This window comes from Megalobrama amblycephala, linkage group LG1 (genome assembly GCF_018812025.1).
Source record: "Megalobrama amblycephala isolate DHTTF-2021 linkage group LG1, ASM1881202v1, whole genome shotgun sequence".
Classification (NCBI taxonomy): Eukaryota; Metazoa; Chordata; class Actinopteri; order Cypriniformes; family Xenocyprididae; genus Megalobrama; species Megalobrama amblycephala.
The window spans coordinates 15,288,449-15,310,815 of NC_063044.1; the positions used below are offsets into that span (position 1 = coordinate 15,288,449).

Consider the following 22,367-nt stretch of genomic DNA (forward strand, 5'->3'; position numbering starts at 1 on the left):
CCTAGCAAACATAGTCGGTTATGTCTTAAGTGAACGTATATTAGTCGAGAAAGACAGCGCATGTGGAACAGTATATGTACTGGACCGTGCATGTCTTAAAGGGAAAACAACTATTCTTGCTGCCTGCATTTAATGTTAAATCAAACAACAAATAACAAAGAAATCACTCACTGCTCTTGACTGAATAGTTTTTGTAACTTCAATAATGATTAATCTTTATTTATTTTATACAGTAAAGATAATATGCAGTGATATTTTATATTTGATTACTATTTGATTACTGTTAGATACCTGAAAAACCTGAAAAGCACTGTTCCTGGATCTGTTTTTTCGCTCTTCTTTATTCTTTTTTTATGTAGGCTATTATAGAAGTATCGGATCGGGACTCGGTATCGGCAGATACTCAAAATCAAATGACTCGGACTCGGACTCGAGGGCAAAAAAACCTGATCGGGACATCCCTAGTAAATTATATGCGGACCGTGAGACTTGCACTTGGACCATTGTGCGGCCCACTGGGAAAAAAGTTTGAGAACCACTGATCTAAAGGGTGTCAATAGAAATTTAATCTTTCAGCTGTTGATATTATCGAACCGATTTCTGCAATTATGTCAAACAGGACTAATGTTTTAGATTGAGACAAACCACCTAATATCATAAAACAAATCAATATATTACAGGTGCGCATACTGTTCATAGACTGTAAAAAAAGATACTGTTCAGATACTGTTGATTTCTCTCAAAAATGATGTCACTTCCTGGAAGAAGGCATCATCTTTTGTCAGTTAAACGGATTTATGGGTGGCACTTCCGGTTTGGGGAACTTTCATTCAAAATGACTGAAACGAATCGTTTCAAATCACAAGGTTGCCCTACAAATAAAGCTTATCGGTCAGTTTGACTGAATGAGCTGTATTATTGCTTCATGTTTTATTTTCAGATATAACGAGAATAACATAATGCTTGGTATTTTAACGTGACATTTTATAACAAGAATTCAGTCGCTGCTTTTTTTTTTCTTCTCAGGATTATTTTATTTTTTCCCTTTTGCATCTCGCTGTAATAGTATGAAAAAGAACAACATATACTGCACATTTGTGGTCTGTTCTCCTGATTTAATTTACAATATATCCCATTAATAATTTACGGAAATGCACTAAGAATCTCTCGTTTTTCTCCTCAAATCCTCACGTCTCTTTCCAGGTTTGTTTTCACAGGTAAATACAATTTATTATCTGTCAAAATGACGGAAATCACTTTAAAATAGTATCACGCAATGCTGAAGTAAATTAACATTTTTGATTAAGGTAAGGTAGGCTATGTTACATAATATATTTCTACCCGTTCGTTATTCTTGTGGAAAGAATAGCGCTTTTGGGGTTATTTATGGTCTGTTGAAAGTACCTTGTTGATGCTTTTACACTTTTAAATGCCCTTTTAAAGTTCGATGGTTGAAGGGTGAGTACAATAAATGTCATCTCAAGCGTTAATAAGGAAGTTACACCCATAAGTCGCACAAGGCATCATGGGGTGTAGGAATAAGTTGGATAGACTCCAGGGTTGCCAGGTTTTCACAACAAAACCCTCCCAATTACTCCAAAACTAGCCCAATCGCATTTCAGGGGGGTCTCACGGTAAAAATTGCATTCCGTGGGGAAAAATTTGCATTTTTGGAGGAACTCCCCGGTAAAATTCGCTTTCCAGGGGCTAAATATCACGTTATTTTGAGTCGATTCAACCCGTGGACATGGAAAACCACCTGCGTCAATAGTGTAAAAATAGACCAATTCCGTGGGAAAACTGCAGATTTGGCAACACTGATAGACTACTTTTCAGTTAGTAAACATTGTGACCTTTTTTTGTGGGCGGAGCTTAGGTGGAGGCAGAAAGAATCCCATGACCACTTCACTAACGCAAGCTAGCAAGTTTTGTTAGCTTTTTTTTTTTTTTAACAATGACTGGAGAAAATCTAATTTTATCTGAATATGTAAGGTCACTCTCCGAGACAGCGAATGTTATTTGAAAAAGTTAACTTTAATGGATGGAATCAAGATGGCCGACCCGTACTCTCTCACTCAATGGATGGACAATCTGACAGGATTACCTCCACTGCACTTATGGCGACTGTAGAAAGGGAGATAACACAATTTCCTTTATGTTTAGTCTCTGGTCATTAGCTAGCAGTAACCAAACTGCTAGTTATGACTAACAAAATTAGCTAACTTATGCTCTAAAGAAATTTGCTTTACGTGAAAAATCATTTAACTTGCCCCCCAATTTCAGGTGGGCATGCATGGGAAATCTTTAGACCCGTAACCAAATCATAATCCATACCAACAAAAGCACAAAACTCTAGGCTTTTGGTAGTACCTAGAATATCCAAGTCCACTAAAGGAGGGAGAGCATTTTTGCATCCTAAATTCTGGAATAGCCTTCCTGATAATGTTCAGGGTTTAGACTCAGTCTCCCATCTTAAATCTAGATTAAAGACGCATCTCTTTAGCCAAGCATTCACATAATGCATCTTATATCTCTGACCTCCAGTTATATCAGATCAAATGCACATGACTATCTTTGATTCATGTTAAGAAAAGCAGCTATGCTAATTATTTTCCATTTGCTTTTCTGTTTTATCTTGGGATGCCCATCCCGAGGTAACTAGAGAGTATGTCAGCTCCAGTTTGGATCCAGCCTTTAATGAAGACTTCAGATGCCTCAACACCTGTGAAAAGATGGCACCAGCTCCGCTGAGGACTTCAGATGTCCCGACACCAGTGAAGAGACGACTCGAGAGGACTCAAACTCCTGATAGGACTTCAGAATCAAACTGAATCAACATGAACCAATGCTACATTTTTCAACATGTATTCTTTACTTCATTGAGCTTGTTGTTTCTGCTTTAAATTAATACATTGTTAGCTAACTGCAGGATTTGTATACAATTCTTGAAATGCATAACTTGGACAGTCACCTCTGATAACAGATTACTGTAAATTGTAATGTTGACATGCATTTTCTGTAAAGCTGCTTTGAAACTATATGTATTGTGAAAAGTGCTATACAAATAAATGTGAATTGAATTGAATTTGGACTGTATTCAGCATGGCAGAGGTGGATCTCTTCACATCCACAGTGAACACTCACTGCCCACTGTTTTACTCACTAAAGCAGTCTCCCTTGGGGTTGGATGCACTCGCACACAGCTGGCTGAAAGCGCGCAAGTATGCCTTTCTTCCAGTGAAACTCTAGCTTTGTGTGCTTTGCAAAACCAGAGAGGAGAGCAAATCACTTCTCTTAGTGGCACTGAAATGGACCAATCATCCATGGTTCCCAGAACGGGTGGAGATGCTGGAAGCCCCTCAATGGACAATCCCGCTGAGGGGACCGCTTTTTTAAACACAGGGAAGGATATGGCATCCCAACCCGGAATCTTCATGTCTGGCCGCTTGACAGAGCTCGCCAGGGGCAGATGTGCTTTCTCAGAGTGTGCTGAGCACCATCTCTGAGGCCAGGGCTCCTTCCGCGGTAATGCCGTTCCAAATCATAGCTCTATGTTTTTGATGGTCATAGCACTATCAGTTGTGGCCTGATGGTTAGAGAGTTGGACTTGTAACCTGAACGTTGCAGGTTCAAGTTTCAGTAGCGGCAGGGAAGTGTATGTTGGGGGATTAAATGAACAGCGTTCTCTTCCACTCTCATTCCACCCACAACTGAGGTGCCCTTGAGAAAGGCACCTAACCCCCAAATGCTCCTTGGGCTTGGGGGTGTGTGTGTGTGTTCACGGTGTGTGTGTGTGCACTTGGATGGGTGAAATGCAACGTGACGTATAGCCCATACTCAGATGGAGTGTCTCTTACTCGGAATTTGTGCTCTGCTTTCACTATCAGCTTTCCGTCCAAAGGAACTGGTCAGGGCAGAACAGCTTAATAAACCTCTGCTGCACTGTAAGTGCATTGCACGTTTATATTGAGCACTCTACACAGTTCAGGCTGTCGGAGCAGCGATTTGTATGCTTTAACAGAAGCACAAAAGGCCCCCCGTGTCTAAGCAAATGCTGTCCCAAAATTGCCCAAGGCGCAATATGCAGCAGGACAGTCAAGCCCGGAGCTGGAAGGCCACAATGAGAGAGGCGAATATGCTTGCAGGGTTCGTCCAAATTCTCTTAAGAAGGGCCTGGCCTCCGAGGACAAGTGAGGGAATCAGGAACTGCTGCTGGGGGCCTGGGAACGAGAGGCCTTGGCCGTCCAACTCAGGTCGCGAGCGAACCGGTGGGTGAGTCCTAGGATGAGGGGGTTCTATAGGCAATGTCTCACTCTGCTGTACCTCACAGGAGCGCTGTAAAGAAGATGAGCATGAATGAACTGCAAGTGGCTGTCGCTCGACTTCCCTAGACCTGAGTGGGATGAGCTGGTGAAAAGCAGCAAACTGCTGCTTTTTTCCACCACAGCAGTAGCCGAATCCCAAACAGGCCGTCTTTAGACACAGGAGCATCTAAAAGAAAACTTTTGTCCTTTTCTTTGATGTCAGTTTGAGTAAGCCAAAGATGGCACTCAACTGCCTATTGCCCGGGCAGTATGCTTGGTAGCTCTAAGCGCCAAGTCAGTAGCCCGTCTGAGCTCCTTGACAGCCTCTGGAGTTAGGCTCTCTCCCTCATCCAGCTCTTTAAGCATGTCTACTTGATAAGCTTGGAGCAAAGCCATAGAATGAAGAGTGGCCGACACCTGTCCAGCGGCCATGTAAGATTTCCCGACTAAAGTAGAAGTAATCCTACACGGCTTGGAGAGCAGCAGGAGGCTTGACTTCCAAGCAGGAGCCGAGTTCGGTGCGAGATGGACCGCAAGAGTCTTTTCTATGATCGCCATCACAGCGTAGGCATACTCCGCCATATTGGAAATGGTGGCACAGTCAGTGGCGGCAGGATTCATAATACATGCCGAAAATGGCTGCTTGCATTACTTCGATACCTCTTGGTGGAGGTGTTGGAAGAAGGGACAGGCTTACGGGGCTGGACCGGGGGTGGCTAGTCAAAAATCGGCCATCTAGTTTCTTCACTGTCCCATTCTAGCCCCAGCTTATCTACAGCACAAGAAATTACATCTAACAACTCAATATAAGATGGGGAAGTGCTCAATACAAGATGGTTCTCCTGTCCACTTGGAGGGAGAGAACTGCACAATTCAGCCATAAGCTCCCCAGAATCAGAGGCCACTGTAGACAGCACGTCATCATCGAATGATTCACCATTGAAAGAAATCTCATTTCGAGCTTCCGGGGTAGGCTGCAAATCATTGTTAACAAAGACAACCAGGTCTGCACAATGCTCCTCTAATGCAAGAGCACAACAAAAACGCTTTCCTACGGGGAACAGATAATCCGCTTTCCTGAAGGAAATGAAATCACGCGTAGCACGCTGATATGAGCATACATAACATATTTCTTGGGGCGGTGCTAAGTGCTACTGGTCAATAAATGGCATGATGGTATAAAGGCTTCAGACATTTGCCACACCGGAGGTGTTCCCATAGCGATGGTATGCAGAGTTGAGTCAACCTATGAAAGGGAACGTATTAGAGAATAAAACCAAGACAGAAAGTGAATTCCCCATGAAATTGAGTTTAATAGAGTTTAAAAATAAGGCTATGATGCAGTTTTAGCAAACTTTTGACAAAAAAAACACAGTAATGACAAGCTGTGGCACACACAGCAAGTCCAGTAAGAGTTAAGGGATATAGCGACTAAACACACACACACACACACTTCCACACACACAAATGCAGTATTTCTCAATCATCTCCACACACTCACACATTTACACACAGCCACCCAAAAATGTGGCTATAAACAAACAAACATGAACAAACTGCAGTATACTTATAAAAAAACAAAAACAAAAAAAAAAACATGCATAGCTCAGTACAATAAACGTTGATTTTCGAACGATCCACAGAGGTTATACGTCATACGCTGTCTAATACTGTCAACATTATATTAGTCAGTTCCTTAAACATGACAACATCGCTTCAGAAAGGTGTCTGACGTAAAGCAAAATAACGTCCTTGTTCACAAACATGTAAAAAGTTACATTCTGAACCACAAAGTTCATTATGAAAAATAAATACTTGGAATGGTGACGACAAGGATATAAAGATTCCCTTTATGTGTCAGAATTTAAAAGAAACAAAAAGCCCAAAACCGACCCATTTCCCCATAAAAAGTCAAATATCATGTTGCATTTGCTTCAACAGACATCAAGGTACAATAAAAGTGTCGTACAGAGCAGATACAAAAGGAGCACAAAACTCATAATTAGAAAACTTAACACACTCGAACCCAGGCCTGGGACATAAAATACAGACAAAACCCACATTAATTATCTGGGATGCTTAGTGCTGAAGCAAACAAAACTAAATTCAACACAAGAAATACAAATAATTTATTATACAATCCCTGTCAATTTTTTATTAACATTATTTTGTCCGTTGTTTGTCCATTCAAGAGAGTCACAGAACATCAAAAAGCCTTGGCAATGCAAAATATTTGACAACTAGGCTGTTTAGTATGTGTTATTTGTTCTACGTTTCATCCTTTGGTAAAAGGGCAGACCATCTCATCTACAATAAACACTACCATGTATTAGAGCTGCACAATTAATATTTTAAAAAATTGAAATCTCGATTCAAACACCCACACGATTCTGTCTAACGGTCACTGTCACTTGTGTCACCGGAAATCGACAGCTCTCCATTGAAATGAAAGGGATCACTGCTTTGTCGCTGGTAGTGTAAATGAAGCTTTATTCCCAAATGACAGCGTATCGCCTGTCTATTAAACTTTTGACAAAATCACACCAGAACATTCAGCTCTGCGTTGGCGCTGCCAAAAGCAGCTGTCATATATGTATTAAACAGCTTCACAAAAAGTCTTTTTAACCTCACATTATCGTTATTTCTCTTACCATAATTCAAATGATCACAGAAGTACTGGGATAAAAGTTTATAGTTTGGATATAAACACTGATGTCTACGGTAGCAATCAAAATAGTGCAAATCACCTTTTGAAAGTAACGTGGCGCTTCCAATAACGATTGTATCATTCATTACATTGTTACACCAGTAGGTGGCGACAAGTGACTGTTAAAAAAATGGAAATCATTCATTCAAGAGATTCGTTCAAAAACGCAAATTCATCCATTCATGAATCAAGTGAAGTATTTATGAGTGAGTCACTGAATTTTTGATTTATTTTTTTTTTAATTATTAATTCAAATTAAATTAAACATTTTATATAAACTGCAGCAATTAACATTTTGTCCGAACCTCTAGTAAATTACGTTATTTTGTTTAGTTGTCTGTTCAGAATCGTGGGAGAATTGTGATCTCTATTTGAAACAAAAAAATCGTTTGAATTGTGCAGCTCTACCATATGTTGTTCTTTCCAGAGATTATGTTCGTCTATGTTCGGTACTGTCTTTAAAGTGCCAGCAAGCTCTAGCATGACGGAAGCCCAAATTTCTAGAGCTCCAGGGCTCCGTCTAGGAATGATACAGGACTCATGCAAGCGAGAAATACACACATACAGACACGCACACCATGCTGTAAGGTGCCGAGACATACCGCTCGTGAGATCTACGCTAGACAGATAGCAAAAATAGCTCTCTGAGTTTCTATATACATGAACTACACAATGCTACCACTGCCATAGTGCACAGAGAAACCTCTGATCAATTCTGTGAAGAACATAAAAAAAAAAAAAACACTCACAAAAATCATCTCAAGCAGCTAACATTACAACAGTTCCCTAAAGTTATATGTTGTAAACCGTTAAGACTTTTTAGCACAGGATTTTCGTATTGTTGCTATATAGTTGTGGACGGACTTAAAGTCATTGTTTTGTTCCTTCCTTCATTTCAACACTTATCTCTTTTCTGTCAATGCCAGATTTATATAAAACAATAAAATTAAATAAACATCCAAGCAAAAAATATTAAAGAACTTATTGTGATGTAGGTATTAAGAACAACACTATTAATAATAATAATAATAATAATATCTGTATTAATAAGAAGAAAAGTATGTTGTAAAATAATAAGCCCATGTGGGTTTGATCTAGAGTTCTCCGTTTAACCCGCAGCAGTGATTTATCAGTCACTCACTGCTTAGCGCAACCTGCCAGACTATGACATAACTGCGCTCAGGTTTGGCAGGAGCCGACTGCAGTTTCAAAGTAGGTTCAGCTGATTCTTCATCTTCATCTCGTCCCAAACCACCATCCTCATCACCTGAGAGAAAAAAAGATGGTTTTATAATGTCAGCAGACCATTTTTTCAGTAGCTTTGTTCATTCTCAGAATTTCAAAAATTAGAGAACTATATGAATAGGGTTAAAAAGGACTCAGAGACACGGTCCTGGAGACACTGGTACTGAAGCTCTTACCGATTCTGAAGTCGATGTATCCCTCTCCTCCACTCATGATAAGCATGCTCTTGCCATCTGGGGCTGAAGAGTCTGAGGTCTCAGGCGTGCCTTCAGCTCCTGGCACAATAACCTGACCTGAAACACAGCATTAACGCATTTGCACTCCACCAGTCATTGTATCAAACACCAAAGATTTAAAACAATATTAATTTATTAACCCCCTGGAGTCGTATGGATTACTTTTTCATGGATGGATGCATTATTTTTGACTTCAATACACAGCCCCCCATTCACAACCATTATAAACCTTGGAGGACTAAGGATGTTTTGAAATATATCTCCGATTGTGTACGTCTGAAAGAAGATGGTCATATATATCTAGGATGGCTTGAGGGTGAGTAAAGCTTGGGATAATTTCATTTTTGGGTGAACTAACCCTTTAATTTTAATCAAAGAACAAAGTTAACCAAGAAAATTGTAGCTTTAATAAGGATTAGTCTATATTTAATTTATATTTTATAAGTAAAGACTGTAAAGTGTTTGATAACTTTATTCAATTTCTGTATATTTCCTACCTGTTAGACAGGTATAGGAAGGACACAGGTAAATGTGACATTTATTTTAAAGGGTTTATGTGAAGATCGTTTTTAAGTTCAACTAAAGCTGCAGTCTGTAAGTTTTGCCTCTGTCGCCATCTCTGTTTGAAACCTGCAATTGCAGTTATTTGCGTAATTATCATCTTTACGTGGGTTGTGCACGGCTTCTCAGCGCGGATGAATCTAATATTTGCTGTCAGTACACTGGTGAGAAAAACTGAGAAAAAACATAATCGCGCTGCCAATGGTGATTAAATCGAACAATCGCTTAGCTCAGATCACATCAAACCATGCAAATATTATTATGGTTAACATTAACAATTTGAGAACAATGTTTAACAACCTCTGCATTGCGCGACTATTTAGTGTGTATTAGCGTTAACTGTAGATTTCAATTTCTGTAGCCACTCCACAGTCCGAAGTCTTTTGCTTTTGACTACGGGTGAATCTCCAGTTGTCACTGATGATTGTCATTTGGACCTTTCTGGATTACAATCCGCCATCAAAATGATAAATTTAATTATTTCAGCTGCTGTGAGAAAAGGCTATAAATGATCCATCACCTGCAGCATCCTCCACATGTGATATAGCCTACTAGCTGGGACTCATTCTTTATGTAAACAGACGTGACAAAATGACGCAAAGATGAATGGCTTCATGCTCGAATTTCTAGCGGAAACCCACCAGTACCTCTCTTATTAGAAAACAAAATTACAAGCTTACCGTTGTGAATCGGGCTAAGGTAAGGAGACAGTTTTGAACACTGGCTGGTTATGTACTTGCTCAAAAATTTATTTTGGATCATTTTTAACCGAAAAAAAGTTGCGGACTCCAGCTTTAAATTAAAAGTTGTTATTTTTTAAAGCCTAATAAATGTTGAAATTGATAGCTTTTAGTTATAGTGCAGGGCTGGGCAAACTCGGTCCTGGAGGGCCGCTGTCCCTGCAGAGTTTTGCTCCAACCCTAATCAAACACACCTGAACCAGCTAATCAAGGTCTTCAGGATTACACACAGGTGAGTTTTATCAGGGTTGCAGCTAAACTTTGCAGGACAGTGACCCTCCAGGACCGGGTTTGCCCAGCCCTGTTATAGTGTAATGTTGAATGTCTAAAATTAATGTTTGTGTTTTTTTTTTAAAAATCACTGTTGTTTGGAGAGTAATCTGGAGAGTAACTGAAATTATTACAATATAAAAATATTAAAAACTCCAATGTTTTTAATCTTGATTAATTACAAGGAAAATGTGCGATTCGTTCTTTTTTTTTTTTTTTTTTTTTATTGATTGACAGCACTAGTTTTGAGGTCATACCTGGAACTGTAGCAAAGAATTTAACAGCATCCCTGTGGCCATGGAAGCAGAGCTGAGCGTGTGCCATGGAGCAGTACGGTACGTATGAGCCAGTCACAGTACCGTCCATGGTGTCATCGCCGTACACTCGCACTGCTCCACCTGGACGACAGGCGATCGCTCCCACCGTCTTATTAGCTGCTGGGGGAAAAATGTTTAAACACAAGTGTCTAAAGCATCTAAATGTTAGCAGTTAGTATCTTGCAGTGCAGATGCCTGTCAAATTCAAAGCACAGCCTTGTTGCGAAATTACTGGGATTCAGCCATTAATATTAAAGCATTAAAAGTAAATTTCGATTAGAAGCAGATTCACTGTTGATCAGCTCAGAAAGATGAAGGTAGTTGGAGAGAGAGCAAGATCTGAGAGGAACTAAGAACAAAGAACTTGGAGATGAAATATTGAACAAAGCTGAGCATAAAAGCAAACAAGCCAAGCAAGACAGCTTTGTTTCAGAATTAATCTGCTGTCAACAGTGTGTTTCCCACTCACCCCTCTGACCTAGATATCCACACTGACCTACAGCTACAGAGACAAGAGATGAGAAAGAGAACACAGGAGGAGAGAAACAGAGAGAAATGGCCAAAGACACTGAAACTAAAGCTGCCTTCCACATCAAATACTGATGTACATATGTTTATGTGTGTTGTCATATTGGCTTACCATCTGATAATGGGATGGATATGATGACACCATTTCCTGTTCCCACCCACAGCCGGTTACAGGAAACCATTAGAGCGGTGATTCTCACAAAAGAGAAGCCCAGTTTTCCTGTTCCTGTTAAAGTCAAGTGGAGATCCAATCAATTGTGTGTTTATTCCAAAGCATACTATAAAAGGGCTCAAATCTTAATTTCATGTGTTTTGCAGACACGCACTCCTGTTCAAAAGTTTTGGGCCAGAAACACTAAATTTTTTTTAAAGGTACACTGCGAGACAATGGGTTCGCACAAAAAAAAAAAAAAAAAAAAACACCCCAAAAATTCTAGCAATACTCAGAAATGTTAAGGTGTAAAGTGATGTTACACCTCAAAACTACTTTTTTCTCAGTATTCTCACCTAACATTTTGCTGACATAAGGCTCAATGTCCACATCCTGGAGATGCTGGAAGGTGTGAGCGTGGAAGAGGCGGAGGGTGGAGTCTAGCCGGATGGACACCCAGATCCCATCGCCTACCCAGGCCAGCTGACGCACCTGACTCTCCTTACGCGGGTGGGCGTCAAAAGACTTCTGTTTCACCAATACCCAATGAGAAATGCATCACAACACATTATCAAAATATCCTGTTTAAGCAAGTTAAAAGGGTGCTTCATCACTTAGGCTTTCAGTAAAACATGGCTGCCTATACGGTAGAAAGGTGAAACAATTTTTGAAATTGGTGCTACCTGACTAGACAAAACAGAGAAAAAAAAGATAATGTCTTCCCTTTTGCCAAATAGGTAGGAAAACATCAACACTCATAGTGGACTGGGCATGTTGCCGATCAAGGCCACTCTCACCAGTGTCCTCCCAGAGTCAAATACTGCTAACTAACGTTAACGAGGATTAGTACATACAGTAACAAATGTATTGTTCATGGTTAGTTCATGTTAGTTAATACTTTACAATAAGGTTCATTAGTTAAACATTAGTTAAAGTATTACCGGTGTAATTAATACGAATAAAAATTGCATGCAACACATTTTTCAAAAATGCAAAAGCTAATAGAGTAAGGACTACTGAACCTCTATTTTCATTGCTCTGGGCTGAATGACATAGATCTTGTTCCTGTAGCCGCACCACACTTTATCATGCACAACGGTCATGCAGCGGATTGAGTGATGTGGCCGGCCGAGGTCCAAGAGGTGGTAGTTGGTTAAATCCCACTGGCTGTCTGTAAAAGTAGAAGCAAGATGGTTTTATACAGCTAAATGTCGAAGTTGGGATGAGTATCTGAATTATTAGCAAACTGACAGTGTCTTACCAAGACCTCTGTGGAAGATGGCCAGTGTACCGTCAGCCAGAGCCACCAAAACACGGCCTTTCACATGTCTATGTAGAGAAACCATATAAAATATCATTAGTACTCAATGTTTTCTTTTGATTTGAGCTCAATAATGAATAAAAGTGCAATAAAATATAGCTAAAAAGCAAACTGCTTTATCATCTGGCTACATACATTGAAATCCCACTCAAATATAAAATAAACAATATTCCAAAAGTTATTATCTTCCTGAATTTGTAATGTCACTTTTCACTTACACAATGTTCAAGATGGAATCCTTCAGTTTCACAGCATGAAGACACTTCCTCCATCGAGCGACAGATGAGTGCACGTATAAACTACATAAAAGGCATTTGCAAATGAGGAATTGTCAGACTGTTTTTCAATGGTGCAATATAACAAATCATTGATGATCCAATATAGTGTACATTAAACAGCTCTCTAAATCATTTTTCCAGTGCAGTGCAGTCGCTATACTGTAGATCTTGGTCAAAGTAGACACAACAAACAAGGCAGGCTGTGTCTTACTGTTGAGTACTTAAGTGTTGATCGTTCAGTGGACAAAAACTGAAAAGTATGATTTTTCACAAATTTCAAGTGGACAAAAATACTACAAAAAAATGCAGGTTGTAAAACTGAGATCCAAAGAAATATGGCAGTATTTTGTTTTTATGTACAATAAGAAGATAAACATCAACAACAAAACAAATCCATCACTACTGGTCAAAAGTTTGGAATAATTAAAGGGGTCATTACATGAGAAATCAAATTTGTCTTGATCGATTGACATATAAGAGGTCTTTGTACCATTAAAACATCCAGCAAGTTTCAAAGCTTAAAACGTCCTTTTCATTATAAACAAAGCATTTATTTAATCAGGCTCCAAAAAACAGCTTGTTTTGATACTGGGGGATCTGTGACGTCACACAGGCAAATACATTTGCATATGACTGCCTCCAGAGCAAGAGCAACAGTTATACATCATCGCAGCTTAGGCCCCGCCCACTGGCGTTCAGACGCTTAATAGCTGACATGTCATGTCATGACCCCTTTAAGATTTCTTTACATTTTTTGAAACATGTCTTACCAAGGCTGCATTTATTTAAATCAAAAATACAGTAAAAACAGTGATATTGTGAAATATTATTACAATTTAAAACACCTGTTTTTATTTGTGAATATACTGTAAAATGTAATTGCATTTTCAAAGCTGAATTTTCAGCATTCTGCAGTCTTCAGTGTCACATGATCCTTTAGAAATCATTCTAATATGATGAACTGATGCAAGAAACATTTATTATTATTATCAATGTTGAAATGCTGCTTAATATTTTGTTTCAGGATTCTTTGATGAACAAAAAGTTCAACGAAAAGGATTTATTTGAAATTATTTATAACATTATAGTCTGTACTGTCACTTTTTATCCATTTAATGAGTCATTGCTGAATAAAGTATTAATTTCTTTTAAATAAACAAACTTACTGACTCTAAACTTTTGAACAATAGTGTATATACTCATATATACACAAATTCATACTAGTATATAAACTCGTAATATATAAAACTCATTTTGCATATGTATTTAAAATTATATTCTCTCTCTATATTTAAACTTTTGACATTTTTCAAAAAGTTTCAGTATTCAGTGTTTCAAAATAAATGCAGGCAAATTCAAATCTTTATTATCCTTTTAAAGTCTGTTGCCATAAAGGAAATGTATATAGTGCTTGTGGCCAGATGCTCACCAGCCGTTCTGAGCCCCCAGCCACATGGTGGGCAGCGCGCTGCTCATCCGCTGGGTCTCTTCTTTTGCCAGATCCACCTTGCCACCTGCTGAGACTGTATCGTCCCTGTCCTGATAAGACTCCCTGGCAAGGAACCCAATCAAGGATGAGTTCCCATCCAAATCTGGATGTAAATCAACAAAGATAAGATACAGGGTCTGACTCACCTTTGGTTATCATTCCCTGCTGAAGCCCCAGAAGACTCTGTTCCGAGTGGGTCTGTAAACACATGCTCTGTGTAGATTCCTGGCTGACTGGTGTCCTGTCCTGGGCTCTCCTGGTCTTCCTCAGTGGCCTCCATAGCCTCCTCTGCTGCAGGGACCCCGTCTTCACTGGGAGCTCTGGAGAGATCTACAACAGAGGGACTTACAAGTAATGATGGGAGATACAAAGCTTTTTAAAACTCTGAATCAAGTGAACCACTTGCTTCACAAAATGATTCACTGTTCAGAAGAGCTTGAAACACCACAGACTGGCTGGTCAATGCAACGGACATACATTCAAAACAAAAGATTCAGTAATGTTTTGAAGCTTCATGAAGCAGCATTTAAAAAAAAAATCATTACTTCCAAGTGTCAGGTAAGCCAGGAGTTTACTTTTAAACTTCAAATAGCTCATCCAACCAAAATTCAGAGTCTTAACTATTGGTTCTATAAAAAGTTGCCAAAATGGTGATTTATACACCAAGTTGCAAACGGTTCTTACCACTTCCTCTGGCAGGACTCTGTTCTGCTGACTGTTCGTTGACTCCTGTGCTGCCCGTCTGAGATCCTAAGCTGGACTCTTCAACGCTGCAGCCCACCGCTGACACGTCACTCAACACACCCTCACTGCCCTGAGAGCTGCTACTGGCCAATAAACTGTCCGGTCCCGCCTCCAAGTCCTGAGGAATCTCCTCCCCTGCGGGATAGTCTGTCTCCAAGACCCCTGGAAATCACATTACAATAAACAAAATGATTGCTTTTTATTCATATTTAAATGGCACAGTTAATTGCCTCCTAAGAGTTAATTGTGTGAATTATGTGAATTATTTCTCCACTCTCTTTTTTATCATCTCTTTTTCAAGGCAAACATAAATTTACAATTGGCTTTGCCACATCATACTTAGCACTGCAATCATTTCACTTACTTTGTTGCCATTCAATTATCTGCAGAATTGCAAGCAACAAAACTATAGATGCACCAACGTATCGGCCATAATCGGTATCAGCTACAGGCCATCGGCCGACTGTTAAAACAACCGATGATCAGGGCCAATTATATCCTGTCAATCGAAAGGGGGTGGAAAAACTGCAACTCATGCTGTGTGTGAAGAAAATCTCGTGTTGAATTTAAGGCGAGTTAATGCAAAAATAACGAATTAACAGTTAAAAAATAGTGATGTTAAAGCAGGTTCAAGCCAAGGTTGCCTGGTGAACGCTTTATTCCTGCAAAATGCATTATTTGTAGGGAGCTTCCTATCCAATAATCACTTTTGATAAGAAATAAAGTCTCCTCTTTCAAATTCTGTCCATTTTATCATAAAAATCTAACAATAAATGGCGTTTTGATGCTCTTAAATGTGACGTGACAGATTGCTGAAGCACAGAGTGCAAATCTTTTCTTGCACTTTAATACAACATGTATACATACATCTCAAAAAACTTGGATGAACATTAAAAGGTATGTTAAAAGATACAGTACAACTTACGAAATCCGTAATGTAGACCAAGTGTAATGCGGACTAAAATGAGGTTTGACCCAAATTTCAAAGTCAAAGTACAAAGTCAATGCACTCTCTCTAAGTTTGAACACTGAAAAAGGTCAGAGTTGGTTTCATGTAAAGAGGTCACGCTTAAAAAGTAACTTTCTGCTGGAATCAGAGTGTGGTCTCTGTTCTTCTTTTTGCCTGGATGTCTTAAATCATGTCTTAATGTTGTCCAAATCACGCAGCCCTAGTTCAATGATACCATTTACATTTTGTATTTGTTTATCAAGATATAATTATAAACTATTTATGCCCATGACTGAAAGAAACATGAGTGTACAAAAGATGATGTGTACAAATATGCATGTTATAAGGGATGTACAATTCTGACCTGGTACACTGGCGATACACAGCACACATGAGTTACAGACGTAGAAGCTGTCCAGCAGGTCGTCAGGCCGTGTCACATCTATGACCATCACTTTCGTGGAGGAGTGAGTGCTCGTACAGATCCAAACACGACTGGACATCTCCACATGCACCGTCTGCTCCCGTTCCTGTTCCTGTCAATACAGAGAATAGCACTGCATGGAGAACTAATACTGTAAATATTTATTATACTGCAAAAACTCAGTATTTTGTCTTGTTTTCCAGTACAAATATCCTCAAACATCCTTAAAATCAAGATGCAATGACTTGAGAAGCAAAATGACATAAGATAACAAGTGTTGTTTTCTGAAAAATATATGCAACTTTACGTGTAGAACAAGCAAAAATGTCTGCCAATGGGGTAAAAAAATACTGTTTTTAAATGTTACCCAGAATGCATTGTTTTTATGGTATATTACTGTTTCAATGAAAATTTTTACTGTGTAAATTTGTTTTGTTTTTTTACAGAGTGTATGCCAAATAAACTTGTTTTCCCTTTAAATTATGTTTATTTTTGACTCCCTCATGGGAATTCAAGCCCAAATGCCTAGTTTAAAGGACCCATATTCTACACTTTCGTAGCATTTTAATTTGTTAAAATCCATTTACAATGTACAATGTAGTCATTAAAAACTAAATTATTACCGATTTTGATTTTCCACCCTCTCTCTGATTTATAGGTTTGTGCCACTGTGCCTTTCTGTATGTAGTTTCTATATATAAAAGGTTTTTTTTATGATTGGCTAGGCTAAGTAACACACTCACCAAGATTCTACATTCCAAACAGGTTATGTAAATATGGGCGGCTATTAATGAGCTCGTACTTTTGATGCCATGACCATGATGATTTCTGAATGCGCTTTGTCTAATTTCTACATCAAGCACTTGTACTTCAAACAAGTTCATGTTTTCCATGTTTATCGAAATATTTTACTTTAGGTTCCTGCTCCAGCTGATCTAGGCTGCTCTGAGAGCCTTTCCTCTGTTTGGAGGTGTCAGTCTCCACCGTAGACTCTTCACCAGAGATGCCAGAGCCTCCATCACATGACCGCCCACCTGAGAGGTTCACTCCAGCTGCACACAGGAGCTGCACAGGGGAAAATCAGAAAAATAGATATATTAGAGGTTGACAACAGGAGTTCATATATCAGCAAAGTAAGGTCTGGCGAAGGTTGTGAACCTGAATAAGTGAAGCGAAATGCACAGGAAAACTGAAACAGCAGTATGGTCTGATTTCAATTATTTTCATATTTAATGTAATTATGATTTTCAAACCATTCATACTTCGTCTTTCCTCACTAAATTACCTTCCTTCAAGCCCTCACCTTCATAGAAGCATCTTTCTGCTCCAGTGGCTTGAGACACACAGGAACAGGTAGGTTTATTTTGTTCTCTGCATGGCCACCATTGGCAACCTAAGCAGAACAGGATAACAGTACAATTATAGATATTTAAAATAAATGTAGAAAATATGGAATTAATAAAATTAAGTAAAGTCAAATGTTGCAGTGTTTTTAAATATCACATAAGACAAGATAAAAACAAAATAAAACAAAATAAAATAAAAAACAACAAATAAAAATAAATCATATAAAACAGGGTTTGTACACATTTTTTCCTATAAATTTTAAAATCAAAAGTCAAAAATTACTTTTGAAGCAAATATTCATGACCTAATGTTCCATTAAAGTCTATACATGTAAAATAAGGATAAAAAACCATGTTCAAATTTATCATAGCATATCTTAACTAAAATTAATGACTAAATTAATGATGTGACGCAGAGAACATAACGTCACATGACTAAATGCCAAATGCTAGTACTGTATTTTGTTTAACCAACAATATCAATTAAACTCAAAATAGGGGGGATTCCTATTTTAATTACAATTATCTTACCTATATGTTTGCTCACTCTGTGTATTTGTGTTTTTACACATAGCACAATGAAGCTTGATTTCAAACTTTGAATTGAATTTGGTAGGTCTAACAGTATTATTTACGTACAGAAATACTACAGAAATTGAATAAACTCTAAATTAAAAAAAGTAAATTCACTGTAAATTAAAAACAGATTAATCCTTAAAAATAAAGTTGCATTTCCGACACACGCTCTAAGCGGTAGACCAATCACAACAGACTGTGTGTTTCGGAAGGCAGGTTTTAAAGAAACCAAAACTACAAGAGCGTTCAGACAGAGGGTGAAAACAGGTCCTGCAATTATAAATTATACGAATAATGGAATTTATAAGAAAAAATATTTTTTTGAACATTAAATGATGTAAATGTATTTTAGTAGACCCCATAAACAAAATTATGAACCTGTAAATTAGCATAATAGGACCCCTTTAAGAAAAAGATAACAGTTCAATTATAGATATTTTACCAAAAAAATAAAATAAATGTGTTTCATAAAATAAAAAAATAAAAAATAAAATAAAATACATTTTAAGACAAAAATCACTGCCTGTTTGTGATTATACACTATCAAATTTCCTCTCTGGGGACAAATAATTGAACTATCTATCTATCTATCAAGATGTAGGTCTCTTGCCTTGCATTTGCCTGGGAGACTCCAGCCATGTGCGGTCACCCTGCCATCCTCTTTCTGCATGTGGGCTTTCACATGCTGGTACTGGGCACGCTTCTGTTCCCGTCGGGACAGAGAACCACCCGAGTCCACCCTAATGACAAAAAAACAGAGAAAAAAAAAAAACAAAGAGAGGAGGAGATCAGCGCATGATGAATTGAGTTTGATGTGCTGTGTGATGCCAGACGAGAACATCTTCATATGAAGTTTCTAGATCTAAATGGCTCTCAACAGACATAAAATTAGTAAAATTGTTCAATATTTTTGACAAGGTAAAACAGAAGAGTTACTCTTCTTTGAGGAAGTCGAATGCTTTGGATTTTTCTCTGGGAAACTGGGAGAAGGTGTTGCTCTTTTTCATGATGCTGGGTGGGTTGTACTTGACGTTGGACGGTAAACCTCTCGATGTGTTGCTGGATGTTGAGGAACTGGAGGAACTGAACAGGCGACTGAAGCTGGAACAGGACACGGAGAGATGGATGTGAACAGGCCGAGCTCGCATTTGTGATCTGAAGGACTAGCATGGATGAGGATGAATTTTCAAGAGCAGTTGAGATAAAAGGTCTTACAATTGCCTGATGCTTGATCTCTTCTTCTCTGCAACTTCAGAGTTCTCCCTTGAAGCTCTGTGAAAAAACAAGACATCACTGTAGGAGAGCCGTGAGCAACCAGACATGTGTCTCTGTGTGGCACCGTGGGGTTTTTGCTCATGAGCCAGAAAAACTGGCCTACTTTCTTGGACAATTAGTATGAGAACGGAGCTCAAGTTGAGCGTAAAAAAGAGGGTCTGGTCGGACACTAAAGACAGCAGAAATAAACAAAACAGTAACATCATAGATGTGGTTCGTTTGGCTGCTGTGCTAACAAATATTTGTGACCTGTGCAGTCAAAATGAGTCAGAATGCGGACGGGCTAATTTCGAACCACAAACGAAAAATGTCAATTTTGGTAAAAACTGAGGTTTTCACAAAAATGAGTTCATTAAGCCTTTATCTAGCGATCCCAATGCCCCAAATCGCAATTAAAACATCTAAAAGTATCTTTATTTCAACTTTGTGAAAATTCATAGTTAATTTTCAATGGCATGAATCTGAACCAACGAAATGTGATTTTCAAACTCATGCTGATGAAATCTTTTTTGCGCTGACTGACAGATCTGAAGCGCTCACAAAGACGCCGCGATTATGATATACACATACACAGAATTACAGTATTTCAAAAAATTGGCGAGTATTCATGCAAACATAATCTATTATATTTTAAAGGTGCAATATGTAATATTTTTGCAGAAAATATCCAAAAACCACTAGGCCATTGTTATATATTTTGTTCACTTGAGTACTTACAATATCCCAAATATTTCCAACTATTTGTAAATCATGAGAAAATTGCAATTTTAACCAATGCTCCGGGACGTGTGAGTCGCCGCCTGTCAATTGCGTCATACTCACGTTACTCTCGGTTTCTGGTTTTATTTTGTAGAAACCATGGAAACAACAAAGACGCTTTAATATATTAAACGTTTTAATAGACAAGGGAACAACTGTTTTGATATATTTATAGACAGAAAACCAATTGTTGTTATATAGCTCAACACATTTAGTCTTATTGTTTAAATCTAATTTTCTTGATTTTTTGCGAGTACCATGCTTTACCATGAAAAAACACTATTTTGTGAAGTAGCTAACATAGTATAATCAGATGCAGCTTTATTTCTAATAACAGTAATACAGCATTTTCTCCAAATTAATTGCATGCCATTTATCAACACAAGCCATCCAGCATTTAATATGATATTCTAGAATCGATCTATCTTACTGCAGTGTGTAACAAGTGTTTCACAGTAGCCGCCGAGTGAACGCACAGAGTAAGGTTATAACATCATTTTCAACACACTCAAATGTATCTAATATGATAAACAGAGCTGCGTTACCTCATACTCATGACCGGAAAAGCGGTGCCGGCGACTGTGGCATAATAAGAGTGTTGTCTAATCACTCCAGCGGCCTCATTCAGCTCCACAACACTCGGTCCTGCTCTGCTTCATACTACAGTAGCGTTAATAATCGCATCCATGAACATGATTTCTTCCCGAGTCCAATCCCTATTCTTTTTCACCGTCCGTTGAGGTAAAGACCACATGTCCCAAGATTCCGCGCTCAAACTTGCCGTCATCAAGCTACGCCTTTGTTTTGAATAGGCCTCTAGTGACCTCTAGCAGACAGAAAATATTACATACTGCACCTTTAAGCGAATGTTTGGTTAACTGTTGTGGAAAAACATCTGATGTGTAACATTATATCAGATCTGTGTGATACAGTAGGTCTTAATATATATAGGCTGTCCGTTTCATTAATGTTAATCAAACAATTGTGGAATCATGGAAAAAAAAAGTAATTTTTTCCTATAGATATGGGTTTTGAATAAATTTGTGACAAATTTGGTAGTATTACCAGGGATTTTAAGGTATAGTTTTAGGCTAGGTGATTCTGTTTTGTAACCTTCAGAAAACTTTAAATCGATTTTTCTCAAAATGGCCTTTGCTGACTCTATAGACTTCAAACAGGTGTAGCTCAGTCAATTTTTGACTGGAATTACGGACAACTCATTTCAGGCAGTTCAGAATAGCTTCTTTCCTTTAGGCGACAATAACTTTGTCGTGCATTTTGATCTCTGAAACTTTGCAAACCTTTTACATTCACAAACAGCCATATTACGCACTACATGCAAGGTAATACCCGAAGAAGCATAATAGGGGCACTTTAAAGATTAAATATCCTTTCTTTACAGTACTGTGTTACAGTGAAACGTTTACCGGATCATTTCTGTCCACCTGACGGCCTCCTGCAGCTCCATCAGTCTCTCCTTGTACTGATTTCGTTCCATCAGGACTCGAGCCATCTCCACCCGCGTGAACCTTCTCCTCTGAGCTGTGGGCACATCGCTCTGCGGAAACCCAACGAAAGAGGACACAAAGTTACACACTCATATGGGCCTAGCAATTATTATTTCAACATGTATTAGCTGTCATTTGATGTTTTGAAATATAATAATATAATTTGCCAAACTAGCAATGGAACAAATCACCTAAAATGTAGACTGAATATGTATTAGCAACAATTTCTGTGTCAAACAAGTTATATTTACACAAAACTATCATGTGGCTTCAGAGGAACTGAAATATGCAATCCCGTTCAAAAGTTTAGTTCAGTAAAGTTTATTAACTTTTCTGAAAGAAGTCTCTTATTGCTAACTAAGGCTGTATTTACTTTATCAAAAATATAGTAAAAACAGTAATATTGTGAAATATTTTTCCAATTTCTTTTTGTTTTAATATATTTTGATATAATTGATTTCTGTGATCAAAGCTGAATTTTCAGCATCATTACTCCAGTCTTCAGTCAGATGATCACATGATAATATTTATATAATAATACTCACCTCATCTTCGTCTTTATTATTGTTCTGTTTGGCAACTTCTGTCTCCACTTTCACTCTGTGTTATAAAATATTTTTATGAGTCCCTAATTTTCAC

General features: G+C 38.3%; 1 protein-coding gene across 11 annotated transcripts in view; it reads right to left on the reverse strand.

The window, feature by feature from the left end:
• Positions 1 to 5,597: 5,597 nt before the first annotated feature.
• spag9a (sperm associated antigen 9a) overlaps positions 5,598 to 22,367 on the reverse strand; it is a 36,803-nt gene continuing 20,033 nt past the window's right edge. For 4 of the 11 annotated variants that reach the window (XM_048183174.1, XM_048183154.1, XM_048183136.1 and 1 more), the window contains 20 exons: positions 22,274 to 22,328; positions 21,648 to 21,778; positions 19,402 to 19,458; positions 19,123 to 19,287; positions 18,797 to 18,926; positions 17,568 to 17,657; positions 17,177 to 17,329; positions 16,205 to 16,376; positions 14,832 to 15,053; positions 14,294 to 14,477; positions 14,088 to 14,210; positions 12,599 to 12,679; positions 12,321 to 12,388; positions 12,082 to 12,230; positions 11,416 to 11,587; positions 11,021 to 11,134; positions 10,850 to 10,882; positions 10,321 to 10,500; positions 8,433 to 8,549; positions 5,598 to 8,278 (listed from right to left, as the gene is read on the reverse strand). In XM_048183174.1, coding sequence (XP_048039131.1) covers positions 8,145 to 8,278; positions 8,433 to 8,549; positions 10,321 to 10,500; positions 10,850 to 10,882; positions 11,021 to 11,134; positions 11,416 to 11,587; positions 12,082 to 12,230; positions 12,321 to 12,388; positions 12,599 to 12,679; positions 14,088 to 14,210; positions 14,294 to 14,477; positions 14,832 to 15,053; positions 16,205 to 16,376; positions 17,177 to 17,329; positions 17,568 to 17,657; positions 18,797 to 18,926; positions 19,123 to 19,287; positions 19,402 to 19,458; positions 21,648 to 21,778; positions 22,274 to 22,328 — 2,530 coding nt within the window. In that variant the 3' untranslated portion in view covers positions 5,598 to 8,144. The remainder of the gene's footprint in view (positions 8,279 to 8,432; positions 8,550 to 10,320; positions 10,501 to 10,849; positions 10,883 to 11,020; positions 11,135 to 11,415; positions 11,588 to 12,081; positions 12,231 to 12,320; positions 12,389 to 12,598; positions 12,680 to 14,087; positions 14,211 to 14,293; positions 14,478 to 14,831; positions 15,054 to 16,204; positions 16,377 to 17,176; positions 17,330 to 17,567; positions 17,658 to 18,796; positions 18,927 to 19,122; positions 19,288 to 19,401; positions 19,459 to 21,647; positions 21,779 to 22,273; positions 22,329 to 22,367) is intronic. The other 7 variants (XM_048183177.1, XM_048183146.1, XM_048183187.1 and 4 more) reach the window with 4 other exon arrangements.